The sequence below is a fragment of the Nipponia nippon genome, unplaced genomic scaffold (assembly GCF_047370975.1).
Source record: "Nipponia nippon isolate SJK-2023a ecotype South Korea unplaced genomic scaffold, ASM4737097v1 scaffold_5, whole genome shotgun sequence".
NCBI classification, from domain to species: domain Eukaryota; kingdom Metazoa; phylum Chordata; class Aves; order Pelecaniformes; family Threskiornithidae; genus Nipponia; species Nipponia nippon.
This window is the reverse complement of record NW_028262369.1, coordinates 85,474,676-85,487,882: the sequence shown is the minus strand read 5'-3', so window position 1 is coordinate 85,487,882 and position 13,207 is coordinate 85,474,676. Positions and strand designations below refer to the sequence as shown.

Here is a 13,207-nt window from a genome sequence, read left to right as displayed (position 1 = left end):
TGCTCAAAGGAGGAAAATATTAAGTGGTCTATGTTTTCTTTGGTGTTTCGTCTTGTGTTCTTTTTTCCCTTTTCCTGTCTCTCTGAAGCAAATGATATATGATTTTTCCAAATTAGCTCTATATTTGCTCCCATTTTTTGTCAGCAACTCTTAGCTATTGTACCATATAATGAAACAATAATGTACAGTTACTATGGGCATAAAAATTATAAAATCCTTTGTTCCACTTCTGGCCAGTGACATAGTCAGCTTAGGAGTCCAAGATAAAAAACACCCAGGAATGTCTAGCCAAGCGTCTCATCCTTCATTCTGTCACAGTAACAATGTTTCAATTTTTTCAAAGCTTTCTTTTTTGTTAAATGCTACTTTTTCCGACATAGGAACATTATCTTAATGTAAACAACTTAATGTGATAAACAATTAACATTTTATTGACCTATGTGATACCTAGAGTGAGCGAAGATATGGCAGTTCTCTATCACAGGGGTGATTATCACAAGGATTTGTTAGTTTCAATGAAACTTGGATCAGGTAAGCTTTCAGATTTCCATCATGAAATTTTGCTCAGAGAAAGAGAAACCCACCTCAGTATAGGAACTTCTCTTAAAGTATGAGCTCTTGGGATGGACTAGTTGCGCACTCAGTGGACTAGTCCTAACTCAAGTAACACCGTGCGTCTTGGTGCTCCCACATCCTGTTTGAAGACAGTTTGCTACCAGTATGTCAGTAGGCTGGAGTAGGTATCTCACTTTGATTTGCTTTTCATTCAGTGCTTAGCAATGTCTTGATTTGAGAAGCACTTGAAATCTATGTGGGTCTCCTGACATCAGTTCTGCTTGAGATAGTTAATTTAAAAACAGGATTTGAAGGGACCTCCCCCATTCTTAAAATCCAGTTGCTCAGAGTTGAATGACAATCTTTCATCTTATCCTTTTAAAACTGTATCAGAGGTCACCTTTTACCTCTGTTACTCTCTTTGCAAATTCGCCTGCAACCTCAGTCTCTTCACAGATAGAAATAGTCCTCGAGTTTCCAAGCTGGAGATTTTCTTGCCAGTTTAACCACATTTGTATCTCAGCCAGGCCTGGGATTTTAGTCCCATTACCTGTCATATAAAATCTTCCTTTCTAATCCTCTGCAGAAAACAAGATATCCTTTTTATTGGATAGTATCCATAGAGTGATTAATGAGGAAAGTAAGTGCCCATTTGATGCTCTAACCCACAGGTAGAATGAGAGCTCAGAAATACTGATTTATTGTTCTTCTTGTTCAAGCTGTGATCTTGGCCTATATCCTTTGGCAGGCTAAATGTTGAGGATTTCAGTTCAGCTGTCAATTTGAATAATTTCCCAAATACATACTGCTCTTGATTAGTATTCAGTGAGAGAGAGGAGGATGTATAAGAAACTTGTCACCAGCTGCCCTGACTGTGGTGTTGTAGCAGTCTTCTGTCTTCATTCAATAGTACATAATACTACATGAAGAAAGGCAAGAAAAGACTGAAATGGTTCATTAAAGTTATACAGGTTTTACTGAAGTCCCACAGAAGTCACTGGAAAGACTCCAGTCACTTTTAGATGAGGCTTATGGCTCAGAGGATCTTCTGTGTAATCCACTTTTATCCTCATCACTTAGCAACTGTGTTCTTCCATTTTCTTTTTAATAGGAAAGGATCTGATTCTTCCTTAAAATGCTGTAATATGCTGTCACTTGTTCATTCAACGTCTTGAACAAGAACCACCTTTGCAACCGCACTCCACCTACAGAAATCTGGGTGCTTGCACTCTTGTCTTAAGTGTTGTGGCAGACAGTGAACAAATTGCAAATATCTCCATTGAATTTTTAGGTTCAGAAGGTTCTTCTTTGTAAGAACAATAAGAATTCTTTTGGAAAGATTTCACTGCTTATTAGAGGAGTCATTAATCAGTCTGGAGACGATGGACTCAATGGAATTCTCAAACACCACATGATAGCTGGAGTTTCCAACAGCTGGGTAGAGCTGAGCGTCTCCTTTATTTTCTCTAGGGATTAGATTCTTTTTGTCCCATTTCCTAGCCAATGAGCTTTTACTTTTCAGTTAAACTGGGTTCAGTTATAAAATCAAGTGTCTGCCAGAAGTCTTGCATGTACCCTGGAGAGTTCCAGAACTGCTGCTAATTAAAGCAAAATGCTCCTGATCAGATGCAGGTTTAGGGACAGCTGTTTACTTTTCTAACTTAGACTTGCTGGAATAATTTGTTTGAGAAAAACATTCAGGGCAAATTTAACAGTGTTTAGTAATGGGAACTTATCCCACTTCAGTGGATGAACATTTTTCAAAGTAACTGCTGTGTATTTCTTTTTCAAATTTTCATGCTATTGTCTCTAGGAAGGTAGGCAGCGTTGGTCAGTGTAAGGACATCAGCAGCTATTTTTGTGTGCATTAACTACATCATCTGTTTTTGCTCTGAAATGCTGCTTTATGAAGGTTTTTCCCTCCTAAATCAGTCAGTTGAACTGATTTAAGTTCCCATGGCCTCAATTGGTTTATTTAATGTTTTTTCCCCAATGCCCTGGCTAGTTTTTAGCTCTGACTAAAATTAGTTATTGGCCCCTTACATCATGGAGATCTCAATTCTTGAATAAGAGTAACAAAGATACCTTGTTAAAAGGCAAACATGCCTCTTTTCTATCCCCCAAATGTACCTTTAGTCCCACGTACACAGAATATTGCAGCACTGCCTTTATGTGTTCCCACCTGCTTGTTCTTGTGGCAGGTGGGATCACATCTGCTCTGCTTCAGTGTAGTCAATGGAGAGGCCACAGAGCCTGAAGTCTCACCTGGTTAAGCATGGGAGGAGAAGCAAAGATCCTGCACATATGTCCCAGTATTGGCCATGGGTTCTCTCAGCACTCTTTGCCACTCCTGTCCCAGTACAAGACTTCTGTGCGGATCCCATATAGCATGAATTACTAGCTAGTGTGAATGACTAGAGGTGTTACTGAGTTTTTCAAGGGGTCACAACAATCCCTGAGTTTACGGCTAGTTGCACGTGCTGAGAACCTCATATCAAAAGCGGACAGAAATTTGACCTTGTATTTGGGCCCATGCATATGCATCAGGGATGCTTTGCTATGGTGCTGCTGCAAACAGCTGAAAGCATATTGACTACACGGGGTCTTTACTGGCTTATTTTAAGGTCACCTGAAAGTTCGTTGTGCATTGCAGACATGTTTTTTCATCTTAGTATTCACCTTCTCTGGCACCATTAAGTCAGTCTAGGCATAGCTTGTTCTCCTGGTAGGCAAAATCTGCGAAGAGCTTTGAGACAAAAATCCTGTCTGAATGTTGCAAATCCTCCCCTCTACAGTCTTGCGTTTTTTTACAGCGTCCCACTGCCAGTGAAGCAAATTAGATACTTGAGTGCAGTCTCAGGTAATGTTTGAACTTTCCTCCAAGCTCCGGTGTTACATATATATAAGATCTGTAAATGTCTTACTACTTTGTGTTGAGTTACTTGAATCGCTGTAAAGGTCTAAAATTCCCAAAAAAATTTGTCATCAGCATTTTAAATGTCTAAACCTTTAAAAAGCTCTAGAGAAAGTTAACCATATTTGTTTGTATCACTGCAGTTGACTGTCTTTGTTTTGTATAATTTGTCATGAATTCAATTGAAAATGGAGGTGGAGATATAACAACAATAACAAAAAGAAGCCTGTGGTATTTCTTACGCAGGCAAAACCCAGCAGGTAGTAGAAACTTTTAAAAGATTGAGACCAAATTTCTGTTCTACTCCCCACCTGACTAATGTTCATGTGAGTTTGGATAAGCTTTGGATTATATCTCAAAACTCATTCTAACATGATATGCCCATGTATACCTTTTGTCATTGCTAAATCTGGAATGGAGCATTTTGCACCTAACAGGGCAGGGAATACATAAATAGCTTGATATAGATATATATCTATCAAGGGTTGTTTCATCCAGTGATAACTTGGTCTCTTTCTGGCACTTTTATTTTCAATTTTAAAACAAAAACTAGAAAGGCATTTGAGATAGGGAAAAGTTCCGTCAGCTGTCTGTGATTTCAGAGAGGAATTCCCCAAGCACTGTGCAACTTCCTACACATCCATCAAGTGCTGTTCATTATAATTAACCTGTTAGAGTGAGGTACCAGCTCTGATGAGAAGTGGTGCCATGGAGAAAGCCTTTTACTCCCATGTTTTTGTCAGATTCCGGTTGGTATTTTACGAAGCAGCCTAGTTCAAAGCAAGCTGGCTGCAACGATCTCCTGGAGTGGCTTTGAAAGACGTGGCTCCTTAAATGCATCCCGGCTTTATATATTGTTAAGGTTTTATTACATGGCTTGAATGACCAGGTTGGGTAATCTACAACAACTAAACAAAACAATGGAGTTGGTTCATCTACAAACTACAGTGATACATGCTAGTACAGGTTCTGCTGACTGCTTTGACTAAATGTGCTGCTCTGCTGGGCAAACAGCATCATTGATTTCAGGGCTGGGTGACTGAGGTAATCAACTAAGTTTGGCGTTGAAATGGTGTTGGATTTCACCAGGCTTGCTGTGTATGTAATGTTTTAATAATTCCTCAAAGTGCCCCGTGGAAATCATGAGACCTAGAACTGGCCAGGAAACCTCACTATTGCTTCATCCCACTATAAATACTGTGTTCAAGTGACTTTTTCTTTGAGTTTTCTTATGAATTCTGAAATAATTTCAGAATAATAATTTTTAATTATCTGTGTTATTAAGTGGACTTTTATTATTTAGAGTAGCACAAGGTTGTGTCACTCTGAGTAAAAGAAAGCATAACCAGTAGTGCTACTGCAAGTTATATATTGAATATTTGAAATAAATGCAGGAAATTTGCCTTATGTTTCACTCCAGGTAGTAGATTCAAGTACATGAGTGAGTTTCTACTTTTAAGGTTATGTAGCATTGGTGTAAATTGGCAAAAAAGTACTGTCATTAATGGCTGTATTTTGGCTTATATTTAGAATAAATCTAGTCTGTTTGGTTGGATCCCTGTGCACTGGAGGATGCTTTGTTGTTTCACTTGAAGCTTGCTTTGTTCACACCCCTGTAGTCCCATCAGTGCAGAGCCAATGCAGGACATTTGTATCATATCCTGGAGCACAGAAAGGTTCAAGTGGACTTGCTAGTGCTTCAGTGTCAGTTCCTGCAGTCAACATAGATCCAAATGAGTTTGATTGTATTGACATAAAACTAAACTTGAGCTTGAAATGGGAGGTGCTGGGAAACACAAAGCAGATGTGGCCATGTAGAGATGGTCTGTCTGGGCTACCAAATGACCCCTTCTGCACCCAGGCATGGTCTTGATTTGGGACATTTAGACATGTTTAGATCCTTCTAAGAATTGAGGTTTTGATTTTTGATCCCCTCCCCTCTTCCATTTGGGGTTAAAGTAAAATTTTGAAGTCAGATATGTTTTCCCAGGATGGACAGATACAGTTCCTAATGAGTTCCAAAGATTTGTGTCTGAATAACAATACCTATTTCAACCTTGTGGGCCATTAGAAATCCAATGAGCTTATTTGACTATGGATGTTGTGGGATGACTGAAAAAAAAAATGCTCACGTTGATTATGTTTGCTTTCTATTATTTGCAGGGGAACGTGACCTTTTCCTGCTCAGAACCACAAATTGTTCCTATCACCTTTGTGAGCACCAGTCGAAGCTACTTGCTACTACCCGGCACTCCTCAAATTGATGGTTTGTCAGTCAGCTTCCAGTTTCGAACATGGAATAAAGACGGTTTACTTTTGTTCACTGAATTGTCTGAAAATTCGGGACCTCTCTTGGTTTACCTTCATAGTGGGAGATTGACACTACTTATTCAGAAAGAGACAGAGAACCCAGTGGAAATCAGTGAAGGTACTTTAGTTTTGTTTACTCTCATCTGTCCCCCTTTAAAATACAAAGGTCTCACCCCACAGGATGAAAGGATAGTGAAATAAGGAAGCACCCAATCTTCCTTTCTCTTTTTAAATTTTTTCTTGCTTTCCAGTGGTAGAACCACTCTGTGCAGCTTGAGGTAGGTCTAAGCATGGAAGGCTGGGCATCCTGAGATCTCCAGACTCAATGTACCTGACAATTAGCTCAGCCTCTGTGTTCTTAAACAGTCACGCTAAATTTTCTTCAGTCAGGCCACATGAAGACCTTTTTGTTTCCCATCCTCAGATTGTGCTGAAGTCATCTTGGGAGCCAGCTCAGCCACTGCACCATTCCCCAGCACAAGTTAAGGCAGCCTCAGAGCTGATTTTCTTCCTCTGACTGTAGCTGTACACTTTCCCTTTACAGTATGCTCAGAAGAGAGACTGACTATGGGCTTCCCCTCCTCACACTCCCTCATTGGCCTCCTTAGCCAGTTTGCAAGTTGCTTCGTGCAGCTGGCGGGATGCAAGAGGGTGGAATGGTGTTGCCTCTCTGACCTAAAATTCAGGGGAAATTGCTTGTAAGCACTTACCAGAACAGCTATGCATTGGCTCCCAGAGACAACAGGGAAACAATTTCAGACCGTCCAACAGAGGCAGGACCAGAGTGGCCCAGCTGCCTTCCCAGTGTGACCTATATAAGCCATGCTTGCATCCCAAACAGAAATGTTCTTAGCCCAGGGCCTCTGCACATCCCTTGCTGCTATGCAGCCATGCTGGGTGGGAGACTGGGAAATTCATTTTCTGCATAGGTTGAATACCCATTTTCTAAAGGTGGATGAGTAATAGACCGATGGAACTCAGATGGAACTAAATAATAATAATAGTATTTTCTAAAAGAGCAGCTGTTTAAAAATATGTAATATTAAAATATTCCCAGTACAGACTAAAAGAGGGCAGTTGTGTCTTTTAAAAGAAGCAGAGAGAAAATCTGACAGAGTTGTCAAAGCAGAGCTGTTCCATATACGTTTCATTCGCCTTTATGATAGAAAACGAGGCAGCCCTGCATCTATCCTTATTCATGTAGATTGCTACAGCCTTATCTTGCTGCAATTGAATGCTGAAAACTGAGCTTCCAGCCTTTATTGCAGTCCTAATTAAATTGTTGACAAAGCTGAGACAATGTCAATACTTGGTTGGGTGTATTTGTTTTTACGTAGTTCTGAAATTATGAACCTGAGCCCAGCCTTTGGTGCTATCCAAAACATTCCTAAACTGCCTACTTACACATGGAAAATATGCAGAAATTGCAAGTGCCATGTTCTGCAGATGTCAGGTACTCACAATAAACTCATGTTTGCTCAAGAATGGACCTATTTTTGCCCCAAATGGGACCTGTTTTGTTTTGACATCTTTTCAAACTTCAGTAAAAGATTTCACTTCAAAATGGACTTGTTCTAGTTGAAAAATCATCCATTTTTGCTGGGAAGCCGGCCTCTTATTCTATGGAAATTGTCCATGCGTTAACAGCCATTGCTGTGGAAATTGTCTTATTTTCAAATTCATAACGAAATAGCTTTTCATACACATAGCACCCACAATTTTTTTTATTTTGTTTTGAACTGTTCTCACACCTCTTTGTGTCACTAAGTGCTCGTTTGTTACTTCTGAAAGCTACATTAAGGAAAAATATTCCATTAGAGAGGGGAGTAAATACTAGTCTGTGCCTGGTCTTGGTGACTCCAGCCTGGTGGTAGCGTATTTTGAGCTGCAATTAGCTTACTTTTGATCTGCACCACTGTATGTGAGCTCAGAAGCTTGCCCACTGATTTTCATGGCTGTCAGAATAGTGGATGTGGAGTTTCTTTGTAGCTGTGTGGTGCTGTTTCAAGAGCCATGAGATGCAACACTGATTTTCAGAATAAGGACACAAAGTGGTTATTTCCCACTTTGCACAAGTGTCTAGAAGAGAAAGAGGCTACCCAGTGCAATAATCTCTCATGTACCTTCATAGGTTCCTGGTCAGAGCCACAATCCCAGCTCTCTCAAGACCCATGTCGAAATCTAATATAGAAAGGCTTCGGTATATCCATCAATAAGACTGCGCACTAACTTAGTGCTGAAGGGTTTTAAGGAACGCAAATCCTACTGGTACTTACTGGAGTTTGTCAGGTTTCATATTGGAGCCTAAGACAGGGTATGACTATCTCACTGAGTCTAATCCTTTGCAATCTCAGGCATGTGTTTAGTACCAGAAGCTCAACAGAGATCTTCTCTGCGCGCTCCTGTGAGCTATAAGTGTTTTCCAACAGACTGAAAATAAGACATAAACACTCACAAAATGGTAATAATGTGCTACCAGAAAGACAAAGGGCCCTCCTAGCTTGCTGAGTGCCTGCAGTACCAGAAACAAGTTAGGTTAAAATGTGAGATGACCTACTTAAATATTCTCAAAATCTTTCTCTTTCTTGGGCCTTTTCTTCTATGCCAGTTTGTTTCCAGAGGTAACGAGTTCTTTTCAGCTGCCAGTTCTCCCTGTTTTGGGGTCAGCTGCACATTTGTGGTCATAAGCTGGAAGCAAAAGGTTTGAAGAACAAAGTGGTCTCCTGCAGTTCTTTTTTCACTCTTCGTACTTGCTTCTTGCCAGGCACCAATCTCCATGATGGGCTTTGGCATTCTGTTAACATCAATGCCAGAAGACATCGCATTACCCTGACGCTGGATAACAACGCTGCCACTGCTAGCCATGCAACCACTGCCTCAAGGATTTACTCTGGGAACAGCTACTATTTTGGAGGTAGGTTGTTTCAGGCAGATGCAGGACAGGTTTTCATGATGCAGATCCTCAGGTGCTCGCCACTGATGTCTCCCTAGGTGCACTCTGCAGCTAAGAGCAAATGCTGTAATAACTGATTTTAGACTCCTTATTAAGTTGCAGTGCATACAGCACTGTGGGAAGATCAAAGGGTCTTGGTCAACCTTGACATAGAGAAAACAAGGAGAACTGCTGACACAGCTGTAAAAGTGGACTACTGGTAGTGGTAGCCAATGGCTACCTGCATCTAGGTGGCAAAACACACAATAGCTATATAGCTGTGTTAGCCACAAGTGTTTTTTCTAGTTAAAATGCCTGAAGACTATTAGTATTATTAATATTCCTGTAGATATTACTGTGCTGATCAGGCTCAGTGACTTTAGACTTCAGAGCTTAATTGACATATGGCTCAGATCTATAAAGGTATTTAGGTACTGTGCTCTCATGGAAATGAATGTAGGTTTAGCTCAAATTTGAAAATGGAAAGAACAGTCTTGAAAAATACTACCTTCTGCTTTTTGGAGTGGAAGCGTTAATTTAGATAAAGGGAGTGTCATCAACTGTCTCTTTATCTAATGTATTTCTGTGTAGTGCTTACCACAGTGAGGCTCTGATCTTGATGAACCCTCTGGATACAGCACTAAGTGAGGACGCACAGAAGGCTTTGGATCTCAGAGCTGGCTAAATACTGAGGAAGCTCAGATACAAATGGTTTTCTTGCTGTCCACAGGATTTCATCCTTTTACTCTGTGGATTGCCTCAGCAGCAGAATTTAACCCAGAATGATTTTAAAATTTGCACAGCTTTTTTATCGGAGTCAGTTGCTATCCACTGTGGAGTTTAAAGAAGATGGAAAAAACCTACATTTTGATTTTGCTTAGCACATGTGAAAACCACATGCTCTGATGTTTCCAGTGACTGCTCTTTTTTTTTACTCTTTTAAAAAAAAATAAATTTACTGAAAGATTTATAACACAGAAGGTTGTGTAGCACAAGGAATGAAAACACTTGGAATAATGAGCCTCCAAGTTCTTGCATCAGGAAATCCCAGCAGAAATAGATGAACATTCCAATATTCTTCTCTGCCTCTTCTCTTTTTCCCACAGGGTGCCCTGACAATTTCACCGATTCCCAATGTTTAAATCCCATTACTGCTTTTCAAGGCTGTATGAGGCTCATCTTTATTGATAACCAGCCCAAGGACCTCATTTTAGTTCAGCAAGGCTCCCTGGGGAATTTTAGTGATTTACACATTGATCTGTGTGGCATCAAAGACAGGTAATTATTGTTTCCTCTTTCTCGTATTTGTTCTTTTTTTCATCCTAGTGGTTTATAAATACAGGTTGCATTAAGTGAAAATTCTAATCTGCCAACATTACGGATATTAGGCATAATAGAGCTACTAATAGAAAATATTACAGCAAAGATAGGAGAACTGGAGGGGAAATGGTTTCAGTTACGTGAGGCTTTCTACACATTCACTTGTAGGAAATAGAGTATGCAAATTCAATCAAACTACAGATTGGTGAAAGGATTAAATTTTATACATAAACAATATTTGATTGCTTTGAAGTTTTAGAGGGGAATGAAAGAGAAGGAAAAATTATTTGATTCATTAGAACATGTCATCCCCTTAATATACTAGCTGTTTTTACTTAAGTAGATCATTTACAATTTTTCTTGTTAGCCATTATAGTACAGCACGTTTACAATGAAGATATGGTACACATCATGTGACATACTGCCCATTCAGTAGGACAATATAATGATGAAATGTCCGTATCTACCAGAGACACATTTCAGTTTAAATACTGATCTGAATCCCCCTAAGCTGAAACCTGACAGAAAACCCAGATTTTCTTATAAAAAGTAGAGAGGAAATAAGCAACCAATTTTTTTGAAGTATTTCATAATTTCTTCTTTGCTTCCTATGGATTTTTAGTGTCTAAATATTTCTGAATTATTTCTGCAAATGTCTACTTTGAAGTTAGTATGTGGAATAATAGGGTTTGATTTTGTTTTTTTAAAATCTAGCTAAATTCTGAAAAACGCAAATGGAACTGCTGGAAATTTCAGATAGTTAAGAGAGTAGTAAGGATATTTTGGAAATGGGTTAGGAACTTAAGCATTTAACATATTTTTTTCAGACATGTTGCTTAGACAGGTGGGGCTGAAGGCCAATGTCCATTATTGTTTACTGTAGGAGGGATCAGCCTGCTGGAGCTGCAATCTTTTGAATAATGAACAAAAATAGAATGTTTGTTAACCTGTATGGAGAAAATACTGACTCTGCTGATCAAACCTGTTTCTGTGTTTAACAGTGACTGAACTCAGGGAGATACGAGTTTCACACTTGGTGTGCCTGAAATGGTAGATGGAATTGATAAGATGCAGCTGATTTAACAAAAGGAAGTCAAATGTAAACTTTCCTGAGAATTAAGAGAAGGAAAGCATTTTTGCTGTTTTCTTGGAAAAACAGATTCTTTAAGATCAAGTGGACCATTCAAAGGCAACTTGTATATTTGTATATTGAAACAGAAGAGAACTCTTCTGCTACGATGCAGAGGTTCTGTGGGATGTCTACAGTGCCTTCATTGTCACCAAGTCCAGGCTACAACGTAAATTTGTGGTACTACTGCAAGAGTCTTCCTCATCTTCAGTATCCCAAGGATGACAAGCATCAGTCTGTGATCATACCATACAATTATTTAGGGCAAGGATCCAAACATAAGAATGGTGGTGCTTTACATAATCATTGCCTTGAATATAGCACGTGTGTAAACAAAAGTTATACATGATCTAGTGAAGATTAAAGTGCTCTCTTCCAATGTGGTTTTCTAGACAGCCTTAAATTTATGTCTCTCTCTCATATGATCTAGGTAGATCTATAGTAGATATGCTCTATAGTAGTTATGATCATATAGTAGATGTGATCTACCTAGATCATATAGTAGATATGATCACAAAACTAAGGTAGATTTAAAAAAAAGAAAAAAAGGATTTGATTTATAATTGCAAAAGTGATTCTCTTATGGCTGGATTTGGTGTATCAGTGGAGGTGCCCTGAAGGGGAAGAGAGAAGCCTGTGGTGTGGGAAAGTGTTGGGCTGAAGTTTAGAAATTCCCCTCATCGTGGAAGGGTGCAAGCCTGCACCATGGAGATTGCAGCTTTCTCATTCAGTGAAACACCCAGCACTCTCTCCCTGTCTGGCAACTCCAATAACCGTGCTGAAGCTGTTTTGCAGGGAAGACAGAAGGCCTTTTTTTGTTTGTTTTTTTTTACCCAAATCATATTGCACATTTTACACATCTGGGACACAATCTTGATAGAGGTTAAATTTACAGAATTGATTTCAGGAAGACACAAAAGTTGTTCAAAGATTCACAGAATGAAGTACTGCTAGTGCAGTACTGAAGTCAAGAGTGATCATAGCAGCAAGGGAGAGCTGGAAAGAGGGGTGAAAGTCAAAGAAAATAAATAAGGAAAATGCAGACAGGAGGCAAATCCTTTGTGTTATTTTGCCAACACAATTGATCTTAAGCCAGTGGATGAGCTGAGGAAAGGCTGGACAAGAAAGTATTTGTGGACTGTGTTTCTCCTAACCATTTTTAAAAACTTTAGGTTCTGCAAGCCTATATTATGACATAATTGGTTACAACAAACTATAGATGGAAAGTTTGGGAGAACAGGAGGTTTGAATTCAAATCTAAAGACTATATTGCTGTTTAGTCTGCACGGTGTACCCTTGAGTATGTTTTCAAATTTTGTTCAAATTGATTCATTTCACAAAATGACTGACACTTCCAGTCACTGTAATTCAGCTAGTCACCGTGATTCAACTAGTGCTCTGTATTGCAGCAGCTCTGGACTATAGGAAAGTCAAGGTCTGGCTCCAGGGATGCAATATCCAGCTGCTCATTCTCTCTAGATAAGGAGTGTTAAAACTCTGTAAAAGCATCTCCTCTGAGAAATGTGATCTCCCCTTTCTTAATTATAAGATTTATTGCTGTGTGCACTGTAAAGCACGTGTGTTTGTAATTTTAATGCATGTGGGAATTGCGTAGCTTAATTAACATGTAAATGGGACATTTGTCTTAGTTATCTAAGCAAAAAACCTCTTTTGAGGAATATGCCTCTGTTTAGAAAACAGTTTATTTGTTACAGGCTTGTAGGCCGAGCTGATTCAGACCTGGGCTCTGAAAACAGTGGTTAGGCAGCTCACTGCAACTTGTGCCTGCTCTTAAAAAGAGAATTAATGACTTTGATTTGAAAGATGATAAACTGGGACTACTATTGATGCTGGCAGTATGTTTTTGAGAGAGAATCTAGTTATGTAAGCATATTATACACCCCACCCCACCCTACACACACACACCGGGATTCCCTGTATAAAGTGATGAGCCTCCATTAATTTAAATGGAGCCATCTGAGGGACTAAGCCTTAATATCTCATCATCTCCGATCTCTAGTATTTGAACTATATGTGTGCTCAAGTG

The 13,207-nt window shown here is 39.4% G+C and overlaps 1 protein-coding gene across 6 annotated transcripts in view; it reads left to right on the top strand.

The window, feature by feature from the left end:
- The window catches only part of CNTNAP5 (contactin associated protein family member 5), a 298,841-nt gene that overhangs the window by 150,104 nt on the left and 135,530 nt on the right, over nucleotides 1–13,207 (top strand). For all 6 annotated transcript variants that reach the window (XR_015698843.1, XM_087732313.1, XM_087732311.1 and 3 more), the window contains 3 exons: nucleotides 5,633–5,897; nucleotides 8,544–8,693; nucleotides 9,818–9,989. Coding sequence is in view for 5 of the 6 variants with exons in the window: in XM_087732313.1 (XP_087588439.1) it covers nucleotides 5,633–5,897; nucleotides 8,544–8,693; nucleotides 9,818–9,989 (587 nt within the window). In the remaining variant the exon portion in view is untranslated. The remainder of the gene's footprint in view (nucleotides 1–5,632; nucleotides 5,898–8,543; nucleotides 8,694–9,817; nucleotides 9,990–13,207) is intronic.